The sequence below is a fragment of the Oncorhynchus keta genome, chromosome 19, assembly GCF_023373465.1.
Source record: "Oncorhynchus keta strain PuntledgeMale-10-30-2019 chromosome 19, Oket_V2, whole genome shotgun sequence".
NCBI lineage: Eukaryota > Metazoa > Chordata > Actinopteri > Salmoniformes > Salmonidae > Oncorhynchus > Oncorhynchus keta.
In genome coordinates this window covers 85,068,864-85,093,607 of record NC_068439.1, presented here as the reverse complement: position 1 = coordinate 85,093,607, position 24,744 = coordinate 85,068,864, and the positions used below count along the sequence as shown (strand labels likewise).

General features: G+C 41.8%; 1 protein-coding gene across 1 annotated transcript in view; it reads left to right on the top strand.

The window, feature by feature from the left end:
* The window catches only part of LOC118397922 (ras-related protein Rab-10), a 45,624-nt gene that overhangs the window by 16,047 nt on the left and 4,833 nt on the right, over positions 1-24,744 (top strand). The window contains exons 2-4 of the mRNA XM_052471681.1: positions 6,238-6,298; positions 19,033-19,171; positions 19,655-19,744. Coding sequence (XP_052327641.1) covers positions 6,238-6,298; positions 19,033-19,171; positions 19,655-19,744 — 290 coding nt within the window. The remainder of the gene's footprint in view (positions 1-6,237; positions 6,299-19,032; positions 19,172-19,654; positions 19,745-24,744) is intronic.

The window sequence follows — 24,744 nt, the reverse complement described above, 5'->3', positions numbered from 1 at the left end:
CACATACTGACCACAACCCCTCTGACCACCACCCCATTGACCACATCCTCTCTATAGAGGTGTCTGTGTATTTACTGTTGAGATTGACCACAACCCCTCTGACCACCACCCCATTGACCACATCCTCTCTATAGAGGTGTCTGTGTATTTACTGTTGAGATTGACCACAACCCCTCTGACCACCACCCCATTGACCACATCCTCTCTATAGAGGTGTCTGTGTATTTACTGTTGAGATTGACCACAACCCCTCTGACCACCACCCCATTGACCACATCCTCTCTATAGAGGTGTCTGTGTATTTACTGTTGAGATTGACCACAACCCCTCTGACCACCACCCCATTGACCACATCCTCTCTATAGAGGTGTCTGTGTATTTACTGTTGAGATTGACCACAACCCCTCTGACCACCACCCCATTGACCACATCCTCTCTATAGAGGTGTCTTGTGTATTTACTGTTGAGATTGACCACAACCCCTCTGACCACCACCCCATTGACCACATCCTCTCTATAGAGGTGTCTGTGTATTTACTGTTGAGATTGACCACAACCCCTCTGACCACCACCCCATTGACCACATCCTCTCTATAGAGGTGTCTGTGTATTTACTGTTGAGATTGCGTGTGTAGTCGGCGTTACGTACACTAAATAATGTGTGTGAAATTAGTTTTACAATGATATGATGGCGCCGGAAGATATGGCTGCCGTTTTATGGGATTCTAACCAATTGTGCTATTGTGTGTGTGTTTTTGTGCTATTGTGTGTGCGTTTTTGTAACTTATACATTGTACATAATCTTTCTGCCACCGCCTCTTTTGACTGAAGAGATTCTGGAAATCAGCACAGCGATTACTCACCTCGTACTAGATCAAGATGTTTTATTTAACGAGTCGGACGTGAAGGATTTACTTCAGACACTCAACAAGGCCCAAATCCCCGTCATTCGCATGAAGAAGAGATGGCGATATCGGGGAAGTAGGTCGGGGTGCCTTGTAAGGATCCGACGGCATGGGTGTAATCCCCCTCTACCATCAGAACTATTAGCCAACGTGCTTCGATCAAGACTATCCTACCAATGGGACATTAAGCTGTAATATCTTGTTTCACTGAGTTGTGGCTGAATAATGACACGGATAACATACAGCTGGCTGGGTGTTTGGTCCATCTGCAAGATAGAACAGCTGCCTCCGGTGAGACAAGTGGTGTCTTTTTGTAAATAAATGGTGCATACAATCTAATATTAAGAAAGTCTCAATGTTTTGCTCGTCTGAGGTAGAGTATCTCATGATAAGCTGTAGACCACACTATTTACCAAAAGTTTTCATCTATATTCTTCATGGGTGTCTATTTACAACCACAAACTGATGCTGGCACCAATATGGCACTCAATGAGCTGTATAAGACCATAAGCAAACAGGAAAACGCTCATCCAGAGGTGCTCCTAGTGGCCGGGTACTTTAATGCAGGCAAACTTACATCACTTTACCTAATTTCTACTAGAATGTTGACTTGCCTAGTTAAGGTTAAAGGTTAAATAAAATAAACAATGTGCAACCATAGGAAAAAAATCTGTAGACCACTTTTACTCCACACACAGAGACGCACAACTCTATCCTGAATCCTGCTTACAAGCAAAAACTAAAGCAGGAAGTACTTGCTCAATAAGGAAGTGGTCAGATGACGCAGATGCTAAGCTACAGGGCAGTTTTGCTAGCACAGACTGGAATATGTTCTGGGATTCTTCCGATGGCATTGAGAAGTACACCACATTGATGAGAAGTACATAAGTTCATCGACGACGTAGTCCCCACAGTGACTCTACATACATACCCCAACCAGAATGCCATGGATTACAGGCAACATCCGCACTGAGCTAAAGTATAGCGCTGCCGCTTTCAAGGTGCGGGACTCTAACCCGGAAGCTTATAAGAAATCCTGATATGCCCTCCGACAAACCATCAAACAGGCAAAGGGTCAATACAGGACTAAGATCGAATCGTACTACACCGGCTCTGACGCTCGTCTTATGTGTAATACCAACATGTTTTAAGCAGACCACCATAGTCCCTGTGCCCAATAACACCAAGGTAACCTGCCTAAATGACTACCGACACGTAGCACTCACGTCCGTAATGACTACCCGTACCATTCACTTCTGTAGCCATGAAGTGCTTTGAAAGGCTAGTTATGGCTCACAACACCATTATCCCAGAAACCCTAGATGACCTCCAATTTACATACCGCCTTAACAGATCCACAGATGATGCAATCTCTATTGCACTCCACACTGCCCTTTTTTATTTTACCTTTTATTTAACTAGGCAAGTCAGTTAAGAACAAATTCCTATTTTCAATGGGAATTTTAGGAACCTTGTCAGCTCAGGGGTTTGAACTCGCAACCTTCCGGTTACTAGTCACACGCTCTAACCACTAGGCTACCCTGCCGCCCCCTTTTCCACATGTACAAAAGGAACACCTATGTGAGAATGCCGTTCATTGACTACAGCTCAGCATTCAACACCATAGTGCTCTCAAAGCTCATCACTAAGCTAAGAACCCTGTGACTAAACACCTCCCTCTGCAAATGGATCCTGGACTTGCTGACTGGCTGCCCCCTGGTGGTAAGGGTAGGTAACAACACATCCGCCACGCTGATCCTCAACACAGGTGCCCTTAAGGGGTGCATGCTCAGTCCCTTCCTGTACTCCCTGTTCACTCATGACTGCACGGCCAGGCACGCCTCCAACACCATTTTTATTTTATTTTTTATTTAACCTTTATTTAATTAGGCAAGTCAGTTAAGAACAAATTGTTATTTTCAATGACTGCCTATGAACAGTGGGTTAACTGCCTTGTTCAGGGTCAGAACGACAGATTAAGTTTGCTGATGACACAGCAGTGGTAGGCCTAATCGCTGACAGCGACAAGACAGCCTATAGGGAGGAGATCAGAGACCTGGCCCTGTGGTGCCAGGACAACAACCTCTCCCTCAACGTGATCAAGGCAAAGGGGCTGATTGTGGACTACAGGAAAAGGTGGACCGTGCATGTCCCCATTCTCAACGATGGGGCTGCAGTGGAGCAGGTTGAGAGTTTCAAGTTCCTTGCTGTCCACATCACCAACAAACTAACATGATCCAAGCACACCAAGACAGTTGTGAAGAGGCCACGACAAAACCTATTCCCCTTTAGAAGACTGAAAAGATTTGGCATGGGTCCTCAGATCCCCAAAAGGTTATACAGCTGCACTGTTGAGAGCATCCATACTGGTTGCATCACTGCCTGAAATGGCAACAGCTCGACCTCTGACCGCAAGGCACTACAGAGGGTAGTGCGTACGGCCCAGTACATCACTGGGGTCAAGCTATACCAGGCGGTGTCAGAGGAAGGCCCTAAAAATGGTCAAAGACTCCTGCCACCCTAGTCTTAGACTGTTCTCCCTGCTACCGCACGTCAAGTCTAGGTCCAAGAGGCTTCTAAATAGCTTCTATCGCCAAGCCATAAGACTCCTGAACATCTAATCAAATGGCCACTATTAGCATTGCCCCCCCTCTTTTACACCACTGCTACTCTGCTTATCTATGCATAGTCATTTTAACTCTACCTGCATGTACATATTACCTAGACTAACTGGTGCCCCCGCACATTGACTCTGTACCGGTACCCCCTGTATATAGTCTCCACATTGACTCTGTACCGTAATACCCTGTATATAGCCTCCACATTGACTCTGTACCAGTACCCCCCTGTATATAGTCTCGCTATTGTTATTTTACTGCTGCTCTTTAACCTAATGGGTAAGGTGTTCCGCTAGCGGAACCCCACAACATCATTCCGCTGAAAAGGCAGAGCATGAAATTCAACTATTTTTTTTTTTTTAGAAATATGTAACTTTCACCCATTAACAAGTCCCAATACAGCAAATAAAATATGAACATCTTGTTAATCTACCCATGGTGTCTGATTTCAAAAATGATTTATAACGAAAGCACAACATATGATTATGTTAGCTCATAGCCAACTCAAAAAAACAGCAATTTTTCCAGACAAAGATAGGAGTCACACAAAGCAGAAATATAGATAAAATGAATCACTAACTTTTGATCTTCATCAGATGACACTCATAGGACATCATGTTACACAATACATGTATGTTTTGTTCGATAATAATGTTCATATTTATATCCAAAAATCTCAGTTTACATTTGCGCCTTACGTGCAGTAATGTTTTGATTCCAAAACATCTGGTGATTTTCCCAGAAATACTCATTATAAACATTGATAAAAAATACAAGTGTTATTCACAGAATTAATCATAGACTGATCCTCTATGCAACCGCTGTGCCAGATAATAAAAAATAAAAAAACTTTACCTGAAAAGCATAATCTGAGAACGGCGCTCGGCACCCCAAAACGGCCAAAGAAAGAAGGCACTCCCAGGAATCCCAGTTCAACAATAAATTACTGATTTGTTCCATAAAGCCCATCATTTAGCCACTTTTGCGTGTTCAGCCCAGTAATCCATCTTCATGAGGCGTGACCGTTTCCTCCATGACGACAACTCAAAATGTTCCGTTACAGGTCGTAGAAACAAGTCAAAACATGTCTGCAATCAATATTTAGGATGTTTTTAACATATATCATCAATAAGGTTCCAACCGGAGAATTTCATTGTCTGGAGAAAAGCATTGGAACGGGAGCAAGCTGTCGGGAGTGCGCGTCATGAGACAGAGTTTCTCTGCCAGACCACTCACTCAAATAGCTCCTATGAACCCTCCTTTATAATAGAATCCTCAAAACAGGTTCTAAAGACGGTGACATCTAGTGGAAGCCCTAGGAAGTGCAAGCACATCCATAACTATCAGGGATTTAAATAGGCACTGTTTTGAAATTTGACTTCTCACTTCCTGTTTGGATTTCTTCTCAGGGTTTTGCCTACCATATGAGTTCTGTTATACTCACAGACATCATTCAAACAGTTTTAGAAACTTCAGTGTTTGCTATCCAATAATAATATGCATATATTAGCATCTGGGACAGAGGAGGCCTTTCAGTTTGGGCACGCAATTCATCCAAAAGTGAAAATGCTGCACCCTACCTCAAAGGTTAACTACCTGTTACTCTTATCTTATTCATATTTTTATACGCAGTTGTTGTTTAGGGGCTTGTAAGTAAGCATTTCACTGTAAGGTCTACACTTGTTTTCGGTGCATGTGACTAATACAATTTTATACCTGTTGTATTCGGTGACAATTTCAATGGACCACTATCAGGCACCTGTCTCATTCCATTGGTGTTCGATGGGCTTGAGTTCAGAGCTCTGTGCTGGCCAGTCAAGTTCTTTCACAACGATCTCGCCAAACCATTTACATTTTTTTGTGCCTTTTTCACACCGCTTGATATATAGGTCCTGGATGGCAAAGAGCTCGGCCCCAGTGATATACGGTCCGCACAACCCTCTAGCTCAATTTGATCTAAGGCGGTGCTATTGTCAGTGGTACAGCTGTTTAACCTTTTCAGGATTTGACGGCCCGAAGGCAGTGTTTCGCCGCCTTCACGACTGTGTGTGTATTTGGACCATTTAAGTCTAGTCATTTGGACACCGAGGAACTTGAAGATCTCCATATACTCCACTGCCGCCGCTTCAACATTGATGGGGCGTGCTGTCACTTCCTGGTTTCTGAAATTAAAATATTTTCTGCTCTTTGAAGTTTATGTACAAAACCCAAACTAAACAAATTGTAGAAACATTGAATGGATTTAACCCTTATTAGACTTGCTTTAAATTAGAATGAAAGATCTACACTGAGTGTAAAAAATAAAATAAAAACATTAAGAAAAGCTTCCTAATTTTGAGTTGCATCCCATTTTTCCCTCAACAGCCTCAATTTTTCAGGGCATGGACTCTACAAGGTGTCGAAAGCGTTCCACAGGGATGCTGGCCCATGTTGATTCCAATACTTCCCAGAGTTGTCTCAAGCTGGATGTCCTTTGAGTGATGGACCATTTCTTTTTTTTCTCCTTTTATTTAACCAGGTAGGCCAGTTGAGAACAAGTTCTCATTTACAACTGTGACCTGGCCAAGGCAAAGCAGTGTGACAAAAACAACAGTTACACATTGTGAAGGTGTAGGCTATATAACATGGATTTATTCGACTTTCTAATGCGTTTCTCTGTAGAGGTCACTACTCTAAAGGAGGTCTGTATTGATGTGTTTCTTTGTGTTTTCCAGGAATAGACTTCAAGATCAAAACTGTTGAACTCCAGGGAAAGAAGATCAAACTACAGATATGGTGAGTGGAGGAGGTGTTTGTACAGGGTCAAATGGTATCTTTGTTTCTACTGGCCCGGACATGGTGTCGTTTTTAAAGACATTGGGGGATGCAGGGACCATTCAGCAGGGCCTATTCATGGGTTGTATGTTTCGTCACTATTGGTTTGAACTTTAGTTAAGACTAATGCCTGACTGCGTTCTACTCAATGCATCGTCAATAATTGCTGATGAAGATTTGGTTTATAGTGCAGTACTGTGACTTGGAAAACACGATGACATTTAAAAAAGAGGCAAATAATTAGTAGGAAACCCTTTGCCATCTTTGTGATGTCGCCATATTTACTTTGGATGTAGTATAACTTAAGCTAGCTAAGATTGAGGGGACACCATCTCGCAGCCTTTTCAGAGCAAGGGGAACAACTACTCCAAGTCTCTGAGCGAGTGACGTCATCGATTGAAACTCTATTAGCGTGCACCCCGCTAACTAGCTAGCCATTTCACATCGGTTACACCAGCCTAATCTCGAGAGTTGATCGGTTTGAAGTCATAAACAGCGCAATGCTTGAAGCATTGCAAAGGGCTGCTGGTAAAACGCGCAAAAGTGCTGTTTGAATGAATGCGTACGAGCCTGCTGGTGCCTACCATCGCTCAGTCAGACTGCTCTATCAAATATCAAATCATAGACTTAATTATAACATAACACACAGAAATACGAGCCATTGGTCATTTAATATGGTCGAATCCGGAAACTATAATTTCGAAAACAAATCGTTTATTCTTTCAGTGAAATACGGAACCGTTCCGTATTTTATCTAACGGGTGGCATCCGTCAGTCTAAATATTGCTGTTACATTGTACAACCTTCAATGTTATGTCATAATTACGTACAATTCTGGGAAATTAGTTCACAACGAGCCAGGCGGCCCAAACTGTTGCATAAACCCTGACTCTGCGTGCAATGAACGCAAGAGAAGTGACACAATTTCACCTGGTTAATATTGCCTGCTAACCTGGATTTCTTTTAGCTAAATATGCAGGTTTAAAAATACACTGCTCAAAAAAATAAAGGGAACACTAAAATAACACATCCTAGATCTGAATGAATGAAATATTCTACATAGTTGAATGTGCTGACAAAATCACACAAATTATCAATGGAAATCAAATTTATCAACCCATGGAAGTCTGGATTTGGAGTCACACTCAAAATTAAAGTGGAAAACCACACTACAAGCCGATCCAACTTTGATGTAATGTCCTTTAAAACAAGTCAAAATGAGGCTCAGTAGTGTGTGTGGCCTCCACGTGCCAGTTTGACCTCCCTACAACGCCTGGGCATGCTCCTGATGAGGTGATCTCCTCCCAGACCTGGACTAAAGCATCTGCCAACTCCTGGACAGTCTGTGGTGCAATGTGGCGTTGGTGGATGGAGCGAGACATGATGTCCCAGATGTGCTCAATTGGATTCAGGTCTGTGCAACGGGCGGGCCAGTCCATAGCATCAGTGCCTTCCTCTTGCAGGAACTGCTGACACACTCCAGCCATATGGGGTCTAGCATTGTCTTGCATTAGGAGGAACCCAGGGCCAACTGCACCAGCATATAGTCTCACAAGGGGTCTGAGGATCTCATCTCGGTACCTAATGGCAGTCAGGCTACCTCTGGCAAGCACATGGAGGGCTGTGCGGCCACCCCACACCATGACTGACCCACCGCCAAACCGGTCATGCTGGAGGATGCTGCAGGCAGCAGAACGTTCTCCACGGCGTCTCCAGACTCTGTCACGTCTGTCACATGTGCTCAGTGTGAACTTGCTTTCATCTGTGAAGAGCACAGCGTGCCAGTGGCGAATTTGCCAATCTTGGTGTTCTCTGGCAAATGCCAAATGTCCTGCACGGTTTTGGGCTGTAAGTACAACCCCCACCTGTGGACGTCGGGCCCTCATACCACCCTCATGGAGTCTGTTTCTGACAGTTTGAGCAGACACATGCACATTTGTGGCCTGCTGGAGGTCATTTTGCAGGGCTCCGGCAGTGCTCCTCCTTGCACAAAGGCGGAGGTAGCTTGCCTGCTGCTGGGTTGTTGCCCTCCTACGGCCTCCTCCACATCTCCTGATGTACTGGCCTGTCTCCTGGTAGCACCTCCATGCTCTGGAAACTACGCTGACTGACACAGCAAACCTTCTTGCCACAGCTCGCATTGATGTGCCATCCTGGATGAGCTGCACTACCTGAGCCACTTGTGTGGGTTGTTGACTCCGTCTCATGCTACCACTAGAGTGAAAGCACCGCCAGCATTTAAAAGTGACCGAAACATCAGCCAGGAAGCATAGGAACTGAGAAGTGGTCTGTAGTCACCACCTGTAGAACCACTCCTTTTTTGGGGGTGTCTTGCTAAATGCCTATAATTTCCACCTGTGACTATTCCATTTGCACAACAGCATGTGAAATTTATTGTCAATCAGTGTTGCTTCCTAAGTGGACATTTAGATTTCACAGAAGTGTGATTGACCAGGAGTTACATTGTGTTGTTGCCTTTATTTTTTTGAGCAGTGTATATACTTCTGTGTATTGATTTTAAGGCATTGATGTTTATGGTTAGGTACAGTCGTGCAACGATTGTGCTTTCTTCGCAAATGCGCTTTTAAATCATCCCCGGTTTGGCGAAGTTGGCTGTTCTTTTTAGACAGAAATAGTCTTCGCACAGTTCGCAACGAGCCAGGCGGCCCAAACTGTTGTACATACCCTGACTCTGTTGCAAGAGAAGTGACACAATTTCCCTAGTTAAAATAAATTCATGTTAGCAGGCAATATTAACTAAATATGCAGGTTTAAAAAATATATGCTTGTGTATAGATTAAGAAAGGCATTAATGTTTATGGTTAGGTATATGTTGGAGCAACGACAGTCCTTTCTCGCGAATGCGCTCCGCATTGATTATGTGTAACGCAGGACACTAGATAAACTAGTAATATCATCCAGGTGTAGTTAACTTCTTACGGCTGAAATCCCGTTTATGGGATCTATTTGACAACAGCCAGTGAATGTGCAGGGCGCCAAATTCAAACAAATCTCATAATTAAAGTTTCTCAAACATACAAGTATTTTACACCATTTTAAAGATTAACTTGTTGTTAATCCCACCAGTGTCTGATTTCAAAAAGGCTTTACGACGAAAGCATATTATGTGATTTGTTAGGTTATGTTAGCCAAGTCACAGAAAAAAACAGCAATTTTTCTAGCCGAAGAGGAGTGACAAAAAGCAGAAATGGAGAAAATTAATCACTAACCTGATCACTGATCTTCATCAGATAACACTCATAGGACTTCATGTTACACAATACATGTATGTTTTGTTCGATAAAGTTGATATATCCAAAAATCTGTTTACATTGGTGTGTTATGTCCTGTAATGTTTTGCAGAGAGCCACATCAATTTACATTAATTCAATCAACATTTATGATGAGTATTTAAGATATACTTCTCCTTAATGCAACTGCTGTGTCTGATTTCAAAGCTTTATGGAAAAAGCAAACCATGCAATAATCTTGAGTACAGTGCTCAGGCACCAAAACATGCCATACATGCCACCCACCATGTTGTGGAGTCAACAGAAGTCAGAAATAGCATTATAAATATTCACTTACCTTTGATCTTCATCAGAATGCACTCCCAGGAATCCCAGTTCCACAATAATTGTTTGTTTTGTTCGATAGTCCATTTATGTCCAAATACCTCCTTTTTGTTCGCACGTTTGGTTCACAAATCCAAATTCACGAGGCGCAGGCACTTAGTCCAGACAGAGTCAAAAAGTTCCTTTACAGTTCGTAGAAACATGTCAAACGATGAATAGAATCAATCTTTAGGATGTTTTTATCATTAAACTTCAATAATATTCCAACCGGACAATTCCTTTGTCTTTAGAAATGAAAAGGAATGCAGCTAACTCTCACAGCTGCACGTATGACTTTGCTCATGGCATTCTGCCAGACCCCTTAGTCAAACAGCTCTTATTCGCTCCCCCTTCACAGTAGAAGCCTGAAACAAGGTTCTAAAGACTTGAAATCTAGTGGAAGCCTTAGGAAGTGCAATCGGACAAATTTTACACTGTATATTGGATAGGCAAAGACTTGAAAACCTACAAACCTCAGATGTCCCACCTCCTGGTTGGATTTTTTTTCAGGTTTTTGCCTGCCATATGAGTTCTGTTATACTCAGACATCATTCAAACAATTTTTGAAACTTCAGTGTTTTCTATCCAACTCTTCTGGGCCTGAGTAGCAGGCAGTTTACTCTGGGCACCTTTATTCATCAAAGCTACTCAATACTGCCCCCCAGCCATAAAAAGTTAACTAGTGATTTTGTTTTTTTAGAAGATAAGTTTAATGCTAGCTAGCAACTTACCTTGGCTTCTTACTGCATTCGCGTAACGGGCAGGCTCCTCATGGAGTGCAATGTAAGGTAGGTGGTTAGAGCGTTGGACTAGTTAACCGTAAGGTTGCAAGATTGAATCCCCGAGCTGACAAGTTAAAAAATATTTCGTTCTTCCCCCGAACAAGGCAGTTAACCCACTGTTCTTAGGCAGTCATTGAAAATAAGAATGTGTTCTTAACTGACTTGCCTAGTTAAATAAAGGTGTAAAAAATCGTCCACATCGGTGTCCAATAATACCGATTTCCGATTGTTATGAAAACTTGAAATCGGCCCTAATTTAATCGACCATTCCGATTAATCGGTCGACCTCTATACTGTTGTCTGTAGACAGAGTCATTAGCCCCTGTTCTACTGCACAGCTAACGGAAGCGTTGTAATGTGACGACCAGGACTGTCCCCCCAAAAATGTAATAAAAAATGTTGTCAACCGAGAGTCGTCCTGTTATTTCGACCAATCGATTGGTCTAAATGTTACAACTTATTTTTCCATACATAGAAACCCTTTGTGTTTGAATAAATCAACAACATAGGCACTGAGCTTTTCTGATGCTTCCAGCACACTGTTTGATTAAATAATTAAGACACAAATGGATGAAGAGCCTGATGGTCACACTGTGTTTAAAACAATGACAGCACAGTGCCTGTGTGACTGGCGCACGTTGTCCCTGTCTCCTCCGTACTACAGAGAAAAGGCACCACAGTAGAGCAGTGTTTATCACGCTGTCCATGGTGTAGCTGCAACATCATTTCAGCCATTCAGTTCCTTGTTTCTGACTGCAAAGTTCTGTTACTGAAATCCCTAATTTTTTTCGGAAAAACATTCCCTCAACTCTCGCTCTCTTTATGTGAAACGTGTGAGTGTCGGTATCAATAAATTGGTTCTAACAAACTCTGAACACATGACAGCAAAATGGATGTGGAGGATGTGAAAAATAAACTGGGAACAGGGAATGTTGACTGGTTGTTCAGGGGGGGACGTCAGATCTGTGGAAGACATTTGACTTAGTTGTGGAAATGAGATCCAGACAAAGGAGGACCAAGAGTTGCATGAGTATTATGCCAAACAGTCAGTTAGATTACACTATTATTTGTTTTGACCATGTGGAACGGTGTAAACAACACTAAATAATTATAAAAATAAATACAGCAGGCTAAAAAGTTGCATGCGTTTGTGAATTGCGGATGATTTATTCTTTAGGATAATTATTCAAAGCTCCCTTTGTTATTTAATTTTAAAAAATGATTGATTGCATTAATGTCTCATGCTGTGTGATGACATGAACGAATGAAATATTTGATTTATCTGGTAGCCTATATATTGAGATATAGGCCTAAGTAACCGCATCAAGACTGAACAGGACACGCTCTTAGGCCTGAAGCTCCATGGTGGTTATACAAGGGTGTTATACAAAGCCTACTAATGATAATGACATTACTTATTGTTATAATGGTGATGATAACATGAACAAGGAGATGAATAGAAAGGAGGGTCCCCAGATCTGTGCCTCTACACAATCCTGTCTCTGAGCTTTACGGACAATTATTTCGACCTCCTGGCTTGGTTTTTGCTTTGATATGCACTGTCAACTGTGGGACCTTATGTCGACAGGTGTGCTTTTCCAAATCATGTCTAATCGAGTCCACATGTGGACTCCGATCAAGTTGAAAAACATCTCAAGGATGACCAATGTTAACAGGATGCAACTGAGCTAAATTTCGCGTTAAGTAAATAAGCTATTTCTGTTCATTTTTTAAAATTAATTTACTGATGTAAATTCACCGGTTTTCATTTGTTTTATTGAGGGGGAAAAATGTATTCAATCCATTTTAGAATAAGGTGTCAGGATACTTTCTGAATACACTGCACAGTCGTGGCCAAAAGGTGAATGACACAAATATTAATTTTCAAAGTCTGCTGCCTCATTTTGTATGATGGCAATTTGCATATATACTCCAGAATGTTATGAAGAGTGATCAGATGATTAATTGCAAAGTCCCTCTTTGCCATGCAAATGAACGGAGTCCCCCAAAAACATTTCCACTGCATTTCAGCCCTGCCACAAAAGGACCAGCTGACATCATATCAGTGATTCTCTTGTTAACACAGGGGTGAGTGTTGACAAGGACAAGGCTGGAGATCACACTGTCATTACTGATTGAGTTCTAGTAACAGACTGGAAGCTTCAAAGGGACAGTGGTGCTTGGAATCATTGTTCTTTCTCTGTCAACCATGGTTACTTGCAAGGAAACACGTGCTGTCATCATTGCTTTGCACAAAGGGCTTCACAGACAAGGATATTGCTGCCAGTAAGATTGCACCTAAATCAGCCATTTATCAGATCATCAAGAACTTCGAGAGCTGTTCAATTGTTGTGAAGAAGGCTTCAGGGTGCCCAAGAAAGTCCAGCTAGCGCCAGGACCGTCTCCTAAAGTTGATTCAGCTGCGGGATCAGGGCACAACCAGTACAGCGCTTGCTCAGGAATGGCAGCAGGCAGGTGTGAGTGCATCTGCACGCACAGTGAGGCGAAGACTTTTGGAGGATGGCCTGGTGTCAAGAAGGGCAGCAAAGAAGCCACTTCTCTCCAGGCAAAATATCAGGGACAGACTGATATTCTGCAAAAGGTACAGGGATTGGACTCCTGAGGACTGGGGTAAAGTAATTTTCTCTGAATCCCCTTTCTGATTGTTTGGGGCATCCGGAAAAAAGCTTGTCCTGAGAAGACAAGGTGAGCGCTACCATCAGTCCGGTGTCATGTCAACAGTAAAGCATCCTGAGACAATTCATGTGTGGGGTTGCTTCTCAGCCAAGGGTGTGGGCTCACTCACAATTTTGCCCAAGAACACAGCCATGAATAAGGAATGGTACCAACACATCCTCTGAGAGCAACTTCTCCCAACCATCCAGGAACAGTTTGGTGACGAACAATGTATTTTCCAGCATGATGGAGCACCTTGCCTTATATGCAAAAGTGATAACTAAGTGGCTCAGGGAACAAAACATCGATATTTTGGTTCCATAGCCAGGAAACTCCCCAGACCTTAATCCCATTAAGAACTTGTGGTCAATCCTCAACACACACATCCTGACAAACTGCACACATTGATTATGCAAGAATGGGCTGCCATCAGTCAGGATATGGCCCAGAAGTTGATTGACAGCATGCCAGGGCGGATTGCAGATGTCTTAAAAAAGAAGGGTCAACACTGCAAATATTGACTCTGCGTCAACTTCATGTAATTGTCAATAAAAGCCTTTGACACTTATGAAATTCTTTCTTATTATACTTCAGTATTCCATAGTAACATCTGACAAAATTAGCTAAAGACACTGAAGCAGCAAACCATTGTGGATATTCATATTTGTGTCATTCTCAACTTTTGGCCACGACTGTATATAATATACAGTTTGAAGTCGGAAGTTTACATGCACTTAGGCTGGAGTCAATAAAACTTGTTTTTCAACCACTCCACAAATTTCTTGTTAACACACTATAGTTTTGGCAAGTCGGTTAGGACATCTTCTTTGTATGACACAAGTGATTTTTTTTTTCCCCAACAATTGTTTACAGACATTATTTAACTTATAATTCACTATTACAATTCCAGTGGTTCAGATGTTTACATACACTAAGCTGACTGTGCCTTTAAACAGCTTGGAAAATTCCAGGAAATGTCATGGCTTTAGAAGCTTCTGATAGGCTAATTGACATCATTTGAGTCAATTGGAGAGGTGTACCCGTGGATGTATTTAAAGGCCTACCTTCATACTCAGTGCCTCTCTGCTTGACGTCATGGGAAGATCATAAGAAATCAGCCAAGACCTCAGAAAAATAATTGTAGACCTCCACAAGTCTGGTTCATCCTTGGGAGCAATTTCCAAAAGCCTGAAGGTACCACGTTCATCTGTACAAACAATAGTACGCAAGTATAAACACCATGGGACCACGCAGCCATCATACTGCTCAGGAAGGAGACTCGTTCTGTTTCCTAGAGATGAACGTACTTTGGTGCAAAAAGTGCAAATCAATCCCAGAGCAACAGCAAAGGACCTTGTGAAGATGCTGGAGGAAACCGGTACAAAAGTATCTATATCCACAGTAAAACGAGTCCTATATCGTCATCACCTGAAAGGCCGCTCTGCAAGGAAGAAGCCACTGCTCCAAAACCGCCACAAAAAGCCAGACTACGGTTTGCAACTGCACACAACTGGGACAAAGATCGTACTTTTTGGAGAAATGTCCTTTGGTCTGATGAATCAAAAATAGACCTGTTTGGCCATAATGCCCATCATTATGTTTGGAGGAAAAAGGGGGAGGCTTGCAGCCGAAGAACACCATCCCAACTATGAAGAATGTGGGTGGCAGCATCATGATGTGGGGGTGCTTTGCTGTAGGAGGGACTGGTGCACTTCACAAAATAGATGGCATCATGAGAAAATAGAAGTATGTGGATATATTGAAGCAACATCTCAAGACATCAGTCAGGAAGTCAAAACTTGCTCGCGAATGGGTCTTCCAAATGGACAATGACCCCAAGCATACTTCCAAAGTTGTGGCAAAATGGCTTAAGGACAACTAAGTCAAGTGGCCATCAAAGCCCTGACATCAATCCTATAGAACTGAAAAAGCATGTGCGAGCAAGGAGGCCTAGAAACCCGACTCTGTTACACCAGCTCTGTCAGGAGGAATGGGACAAAATTCACCCAACTTATTGTGGGAAGCTTGTGGAAGGCTACCCAAAACGTTTGACCCAAGTTGAACAATTTAAAAGCAATGCTGCCAAATACTAATTCAGTGTATGTCAACTTCTGACCCACTGGGAATGTGATGAAAGAAATAAAATCTGAAATAAATAATTCTTTACTATTATTCTGACATTTCACATTCTTAAAATAAAGTGGTGATCCTAACTGACTTAAGAGGCATTTAAACAAGGGGACAGCTGGTCAGGAGTAGTTTCTATTTAATGTGTTTAACAGGGGGACAGCTGGTCAAAGCTGTTTATATATGTGTTTAACCTCTAGGGTTATGTGGGACGCTCCCATCTGGCCAACATCCAGTGAGATTGCAGAGCGCCAAATTCAAATACAGAAATAGTCATTATAAAAATTCAGAAAACAAAACATATTTTACATAGGTTTAAAGATTAACTTCTTGTGAATACAACCACTGTCAGATTTTTAAAATGCTTTTACGTCGAAAGCATACCTTACGATTATTTGAGAACACAGCCCAGCAGACAAATTATTACAAACAGTAGCCAGCCAAGTGGAAGTTACACAATTCAGAAATAGAGAGAAAATTAATCCCTTATCTTTGATCTTCATATGGTTGCAATCAGAAGACATTCATTTACTCAAATGTTCCTTTTGTTCGATAGTCTCTATATATCCAAAAACCTCTTTTGTTCGTCTTTTCTTCAGTAATCCCAGCGAAAGCACCACAAACAATTGTTAGGTCACCACCTAGCCACAGAAACACAGCCATTTTTTTCAGCCAAAGTGGAGTTTCAAAAAGCACAAATGGAGATCAAATTAATCACTAACTTTTGATCTTCATCAGATGACACTCATAGGACTTCATGTTACACAATACATGTTTGTTTGATAAAGTTCATATTTATCAAAATGAGTTTACATTGGCTCATTACATTCACTAGTTCCAAAAACATCCAGTGATTTTGCATAGCCACATCAATTCAACAAATACTCATCATAAATGTGGATGGTAATACAAGTTAAACACATGGAATTATAGATATACCTCTCCTTAATGCAAGCGCTGTGTCTGATAAAAGAAAAAAAATGTTACGGAATAAGCAAACCATGCAATAATCTGAGACTGCGCTCAGAAGCAAAAGTCACAATAGCCGCAATGATGGCGTCAACATAAACAAGAAATTACATGATAAATATTCCCTTACCTTTGATCTACATCAGAAAGCACTCCAGGAATCCCAGGTCCACAATAAATGTTTGTTTTGTTCGATAATGTCGGTTAATTATGTCCAAATACCTTCTTTTGTTAGCGTGTTTGGTGTACATATCCAAACGCTCATTCTGGTCGGCGTTATGTCGGGCAAAAACTTCAAAAAGTTATATTACAGATCGAAGAAACATTTCAAACTAAGTACAGAATCAATAATTAGGATGTTTTTAACATATAGCTTCAATAAAGTTCCAACCGGAGTATTCCTTTGTCTTCATGATCAATGGAATACAAGTGGATACCATGAGGAATGCGCGTGGTCAGAAAATGGCTGACAGCCAGACACCTGTTCATTCTGTTCTTATTCAGTCCCACAACAAAGTAGAAGTCTCATTCAAATTTCTATAGATGGTTGACATCTAGTGGAACCCCTAGACAGTGCAACATTAATATCTCAAGGGGATTTCATTGGGAACTGTGGTGGAATACATACAAAGCTCAGATTTCTCACTTCCTGCCTTGATTTCTCCTCAGGATTTCGCCTGCCATTCTGTAATACACAGACATCATTCAAACAGTTTTAGAAACTTAAGTGTTTTCTATCCAATACTACTAATCATATGCATATATTAGCAACTGTGACTGAGGAGCAGGCTGTTTTACTTTGGGCAACTTATTCATCCAAGCTACTCAATATTGCCCCCCAGCCATAAGAAGTTAACAGGGACACAGCTGGTCAGGAGAGGTTTATATATCATGTGTTTAACAGGGACACTGCTGGTCAGGAGAGGTTTATATATCATGTGTTTAACCTGTTAGGCCGCCCCATCCCGGATCCGGGATTGTGACTACAGCCTCAAGCTCATTACCATAACGCAACATTAGCGATTTCTGAAAATTGCAAAATAAATGAAATAAATATGCCTGTCCTCAAGCTTATCCTTTTCTTAACAATCCTGTCGTCTCAGATTTTCAAAATATGCTTTAGAACCAGAGAAAATCAATAATTTGTGTAAGAGTGGTGATAGCTAGCGTAGCATTTAGCGTTAGCATTTAGCACGCAACATTCACAAAAACCAGCAAAGGGATCAAATAAAATAATTTACCTTTGAAGAACTTCAGATGTTTCAATGAGGAGACTCTCAGTTACATAGCAGATGTCCAGTTTTTCCTGAAAGATGCTTGTGTAGGACACAACGTTCCGTTTTGTTACTATGCATTTGGCTACCGAAACTAACCGAAAATTCAGTCACCTAAACGTCGAACTTTTTTCCGAATTAACTCCATAATATCGACTGAAACATGGAAAACGTTGTTTGAATCAATCCTCAAGGTGTTTGGTCATATATCTCTTCATTGAAATGCCAGTCCTAGACACGTGCATTCTTCTCTGATTCGGATGGAAAAATACTGGGACCTGACTTTTGCGCACCAATTTCCACGCAGACACCATGCGGGACACTTGGTAATTGTAGGCTCTTATGGCCAATCTTCCAATGATATGCCTACAAATACGTCACAATGCTGCAGACACCTGGGGAAACGATAGGAAGTGTCCGTTGATTCCTGTGCCATTCACAGCCATATAAGGAGATCATGGAAAACGTGCCTTCAAAAAATCCTGTTGATTTCCTGGTCACTCAAACATCTTGGTTTTGCCTGTAGATATTGTTCTATGGCACTCACAGTGAAAATCTTTGCAGTTCTGGAAACGTCAGTGTCTTCTTTCCAAAACTATCAATTCCAAGCATAGTCGAGCATCTTTTCGTGACAAAATATCGCGCTAAAAACGGCACGTCTTTTTATCCAAAAATGAAATACTGCCCCTAGAGTTCTAACAGGTTAACAGGGACACTGCTGGTCAGGAGAGGTTTATATACAATGTGTTTAACAGGGACACTGCTGGTCAGGAGAGGTTTATATATCATGTGTTTAACAGGGACACTGCTGGTCAGGAGAGGTTTCTATATATAATGTGTTTAACAGGGACACTGCTGGTCAGGAGAGGTTTATATATAATGTGTTTAACAGGGACACAGCCTGGTCATGAGAGCTTTATATATAATGTGTTTAACAGGGACACTGCTGGTCAGGAGAGGTTTATATATAATGTGTTTAACAGGGACACAGCTGGTCAGGAGAGGTTTATATATCATGTGTTTAACAGGGACACAGCTGGTCAGGAGAGGTTTATATATCATGTGTTTAACAGGGACACTGCTGGTCAGGAGAGGTTTATATATCATGTGTTTAACAGGGACACTGCTGGTCAGGAGAGGTTTATATATACTGTGTTTAACAGGGACACTGCTGTTCAGGAGAGGTTTATATATAATGTGTTTAACAAGAACACAGCCGGTCATGAGAGGTTTATATATACTGTGTTTAACAGGGACACAGCTGGTCAGGAGAGGTTCCACACCATCACCACGTCCTACTACCGAGGCGCCATGGGCATCATGCTGGTCTATGACATCACCAACGCCAAGAGCTTCGAGAACATCAGCAAGTGGCTCCGCAACATCGACGAGGTACACATACATACATACACACACGGACATTATACACACCAATGTTTGAGACCACCTAAAGAGAGACTGGAGAAAATGGCGACAGAGTCAAGACCCAGACCGGGAGGGGGAAATGCCAGTCCAATTCAAGACCATTATTGTAATTTTGTCAAATCACCACCATAATAAGAGTTAAAAATGGCCAGTATTTTTTTGTTCATATTTCAGAACAACATATGGATTCTATATAGACATTGATTAATGAAAACATACACACTGAGGGAAAATAGAGCCACTCTACAAATTATAACTAACCCAAACACAGTGGGGAACAATGGGCCTTCTAAGCCTTCAGAGAAGGGCTAAAGAATTATGAAATAATAATTATAGAAATTATATTATTTATTTAGTTAATCTTTTCTTAACTGCATTGTTGGTTAAGGGCCTGTAAGTAAGCATTTCACGGTAAGGGTTCGAGTTAGTCTGTAATATGATGTTTTTCAGCATGCCAATGAGGACGTGGAGAGAATGCTGCTAGGCAACAAGTGTGACATGGAGGACAAGAGGGTGGTACCAAAAGCCAAGGGAGAGCAGGTGAGACACAACCCCCACACAGCAGGGTTTCCGTTATGAAAATGGACATACAGACCGGCAGCATCTACATTTTTCTGACATTTGAGAAACGTATGGGATCAATATGCATTGGGTCCTTAACCTGATTAGGGCGTCCACCCACGTTGCTCAGAATTAAAGAAAACACATTTAGGTTATGGTAATTAATTTTAACAGAACATGCAAGTCGAGGATGGTTGTCCCTACTGGGCACTTTGAAGATATTAGAATAACTGTCCACATTTCAAATCAAATTTATTTATATAGCCCTTCGTACATCAGCTGATATCTCAAAGTGCTGTATAGAAACCCAGCCTAAAACCCCAAAGGTGTAGAAGAACGGTGGCCAGGAAGAACTCCCTAGAAAGGCAAAAACCTAGAGAGAAACCTAGAGAGGAACCAGGCTATGTGGAGTGGCCAGTCCTCTTCTGGCTGTGCCGGGTGGAGATTATAACAGAACATGGCCAAGATGTTCAAATGTTCATAAATTTACATTTACATTTTTACATTTAAGTCATTTAGCAGACGCTCTTATCCAGAGCGACTTACAAATTGGTGCATTCACCTTATGACATCCAGTGGAACAGCCACTTTACAATAGTGCATCTAAATCTTTTAAGGGGGGTGAGAAGGATTACTTTATCCTATCCTAGGTATTCCTTAAAGAGGTGGGGTTTCAGGTGTCTCCGGAAGGTGGTGATTGACTCCGCTGTCCTGGCGTCGTGAGGGAGTTTGTTCCACCATTGGGGGGCCAGAGCAGCGAACAGTTTTGACTGACCATGCTTGGTCAAATAATAATAATCACAGGCAGAACAGTTGAAACTGGAGCAGCAGCAAGAAGTCATCATGTCAGGTAGTCCTAAGGCATGGTCCTAGGGCTCAGGTCCTCCGAGAGAGAGAGTTAGAGAGAGCAAACTTAAATTCACACAGGGCACTGGATAGGACAGGAGAAGTACTCCAGATATAACAAACTGACCCTAGCCCCCCGACACATAAACTACTGCAGCATAAATACTGGAGGCTGAGACCGGAGGGGTCAGGAAACACTGTGGCCCCATCTGACAATACCCCCGGAGAGGGCCAAACAGGAAGGATATAACCCCACCCACTTTTCCAAAGCACAGCCCCCACACCACTAGAGGGATATCTTCAACCACCAACTTACCATCTTGAGACCAGGCCGAGTATAGCCCACAAAGATCTCCGCCACGGCACAACCCAGGTGGGGGGGTGCCAACCCAGACAGGAAGATCACATCAGTGACTCAACCCACTCAAGTGACGCACCCCTCCTAGGCCCCTGTAATCGGGTTAGAGGCAGAGAATCCCAGTGGAAAGAGGGGAACCAGCCAGGCAAAGACAACAAGGGTGGTTCGTTGCTCCGGAGCCTTTCCGTTCACCTTCACACTCCTGGGCCAGACAACACTCAATCATATGACCCACTGAAGAGATGAGTCTTCAGTAAAGACTTAAATGTTGAGACCGAGTTTGCGTCTCTCACATGGGTAGGCAGACCATTCCATAAAAATGGAGCTCTATAGGAGAAAGCCCTGCCTCCAGCTGTTTGCTTAGAAATTCTAGGGACAATTAGGAGGCCTGTGTCTTGTGAACGTAGTGTAGGTGTAGGTATGTACGGCAGGACCAAATCAGAGAGATGGGTAGGAGCAAGCCCATGTAATGCTTTAGGTTAGCAGTAAAACCTTGAAATCAGCCCTTGCCTTGACAGGAAGCCAGTTTAGGGAGGCTAGCACTGGACTAATATGATCAAATTTTTTATAATAATAATAATAATATATGCCATTTAGCAGACGCTTTTATCCAAAGCGACTTACAGTCATGTGTGCATACATTCTACGTATGGGTGGTCCCGGGAATCGAACCCACTACCCTGGCGTTACAAGCGCCATGCTCTACCAACTGAGCTACAGAACCAGTCAGTCAGGATTCTAGCAGCCGTATTTAGCACTAACTGAAGTTTATTTAGTGCTTTGTCCGGGTAGCCGGAAAGTAGAGCATTGCAGTAGTCTAACCTAGAAGTGACAATCATGGATGAATTTTTCGGCATTATTTTTGGACAAAGTTTCTGATTTTTGCAATGTTACGTAGATGGAAAAAATCTTTCCTTGAAACAGTCTTGATATATTCTTCAAAAGAGAGATCAGGGTCCAGAGTAGTGCTGAGGTCCTTCAGTTTTATTTGAGACGACTGTACTACCATTAAGATTAATTGTCAGATTCAACAGAAGATCTCTAGAACAAGCATCTCTGTTTTGTCCGAGTTTAAAAGTAGAAAGTTTGCAGCCATCCACTTCCTTATGTCTGAAACACATGCTTCTAGCGAGGGCAATTTTGGGGCTTCACCATGTTTCATTGAAATGTACAGCTTGTGTGTCATCCGCATAGCAGTGAAAGTTAACATTGTGTTTTCGAATGACATCCCCAAGATGTAAAATATATAGTGAAAACAATAGTGGTCCTAAAACGGAACCTTGAGGAACACCAAAATGTACAGTTGATTTGTCAGAGGACAAACCATTCAGAGACAAACTGATATCTTTCCGACAAATAAGATCTAAACCAGGCCAGAACTTGTCCGTGTAGACCAATTTGGGTTTCCAATCTCTCCGAAAGAATGTGGTGATCGATGGTATCAAAAGCAGCACTAAGGTCTAGGAGCACAAGGACAGATGCAGAGCCTCGGTCTGATGCCATTAAAAGGTAATTTACCACCTTCACAAGTACAGTCTCAGTGCTATGATGGGGTCTAAAACCAGACAAGCGTTTCGTATACATTGTTTGTCTTCAGGAAGGCAGTGAGTTGCTGCGCAACAGCCTTTTCTAAAAAATTTGAGAGGAACAGAAGATTCGATATAGGCCGATTTATTTTATTTTTTTATTATATAGTTTAAAAAATATTTTTGGCTTTTTCAAGAGAGGCTTTATTACTGCCACTTGTAGTGAGTTTGGTACACATCCGGTGGATAGAGAGCCGTTAATTATGTTCAACATAGGAGGGCCAAGCACAAGAAACAGCTCTTTCAGTAGTTTAGTTGGAATAGGGTCCAGTGCCGTTTGAAGGTTTAGATGCCCGGATTATTTTCATCATTGTGTCAAGAGATATAGTACTAAAACACTTGAGCGTCTCTCTTTATCCTAGGTCCTGGCAGAGTTGTGCAGACTCAGGACAACCGAGCTTTGAAGGAATACGCAGATTTAAAGAGGAGTCTTTAATTTGCTTTCTAATAATCATGATCTTTTCCTCAAAGAAGTTCATGAATTTATCACTGCTGAAGTGAAAGCCATCCTCTCTTGGGGAATGCTGCTTTTTAGTTAGTTTTGCGACAATATCTAAAAGGAATTTCGGACTGCTCTTATTTTCCTCAATTAAGTTGGAAAAATAGGATGATCGAGCAGCAGTAAGGGCTCTTCGATACTGCACGGTACTGTCTTTCCAAGCTAGTCGGAAGACCTCCAGTTTGGTGTGGCGCCATTTCCGTTCCAATTTTCTGGAAGCTTGCTTCAGAACTCTGGTATTTTCTGTGTACCAGGGAGCAAGTTTCTTATGAGAAATGTTTTTAGGGGTGCAACTGCATCTAGGGTATTGCGCAAGGTTAAATTGAGTTCCTCAGTTAGGTGGTTAACTGATTTTTGTCCTCTGTCGTCCTTGGGTAGACAGAGGGAATCTGGAAGGACATCAAGGAATCTTTGTGTTGTCTGTGAATTTATAGCACGACTTTTGATGTTCCTTGATTGTGTTCTGAGCAGATTATTTGTTACAATTGCAAACGTTATAAAGTGTACCTTCAGTCAACAATACGAGTAATGACCAGCTCAATCACTAGCCTATGTATAGGCAGTGAGTTTCAAGTTAGGGGAAGCAAATTTTCAAAATAATGCACATTTTATAATAAAGCATTCCAGGCATCATCACATTTGCAGACTAGACTACTATTCATAGTCATCTTGTTTATGTTGTCCACATAATAGACCAATGAGAAGGGAAGACACTAATATGATGTGGTCCATATAATAGACCAATGAGAAGGGAAGACACTAATATGATGTGGTCCATATAATAGACCAATGAGAAGGAGAGACACTGTCGTCCATATATTAGACCAATGACAACGGGAGACACCATGATGTTGTCCATATAATAGACCAATGAGAAGGGGAGACACTATGATGTCCACATAATAGACCAATGAGAAGGGGAGACACTATGATGTCCATATAATAGACCAATGGGAAGGAGAGACACTAATCTAATATGACGTTCATCTATACGTTTCAGCGTCACTGACTCAACAGTGATGGCGTGAATATGACTGGTTTCAGGAAACTAGGCGTATGTCTTGCGTCACTACTTCACAAGCGAGACATTTGAACGTTAACGTTAATTTGAACCTAGTTGGTTTAGCCACAGAAAAAGTCAGCAACCTTCCCGCTAGCCATGACTGGCTGAGATAATGAGTGGGCTGGACATGCCGATAGATGAGTTCTGATTGGTCTGCCATGTAGCTGCCTTCTGTCTATAATAATATGAGCTGCTCAGTATGTATAGGTAATCCTTTCTAACGCAGCTGTTTGAAAGATATCACGTAGTACAGGGGTGTCAAAGTCAAATGGACGGAGGGCCAAATAAAAATTTAGCTACAAGCCGAGGGCCGGACTGTTCGAATGTTCATTGAAAAATGTTTAAATGACGCATATAGTCTAGTGAACCTAATTGAACCTACTGAAAACCTAACAAATATATTCCAATATGATCAGATAAATAAAGCAATATTTTCTTATGGCTCTGTCAGTAATCTTTAATTTTCAACAGACACAAAAGACAAATTTCCTTTATATAAAAATCCCCATAACATGAACATTAAATGAAAGAAACCGGTATTCAAGGCACCATCAGTAGCCTATATTTTCTATTTTAGCAAAAGTGGGCTAAATTTACTTCAAAGAAAAAAACAATAATAGCAATTTT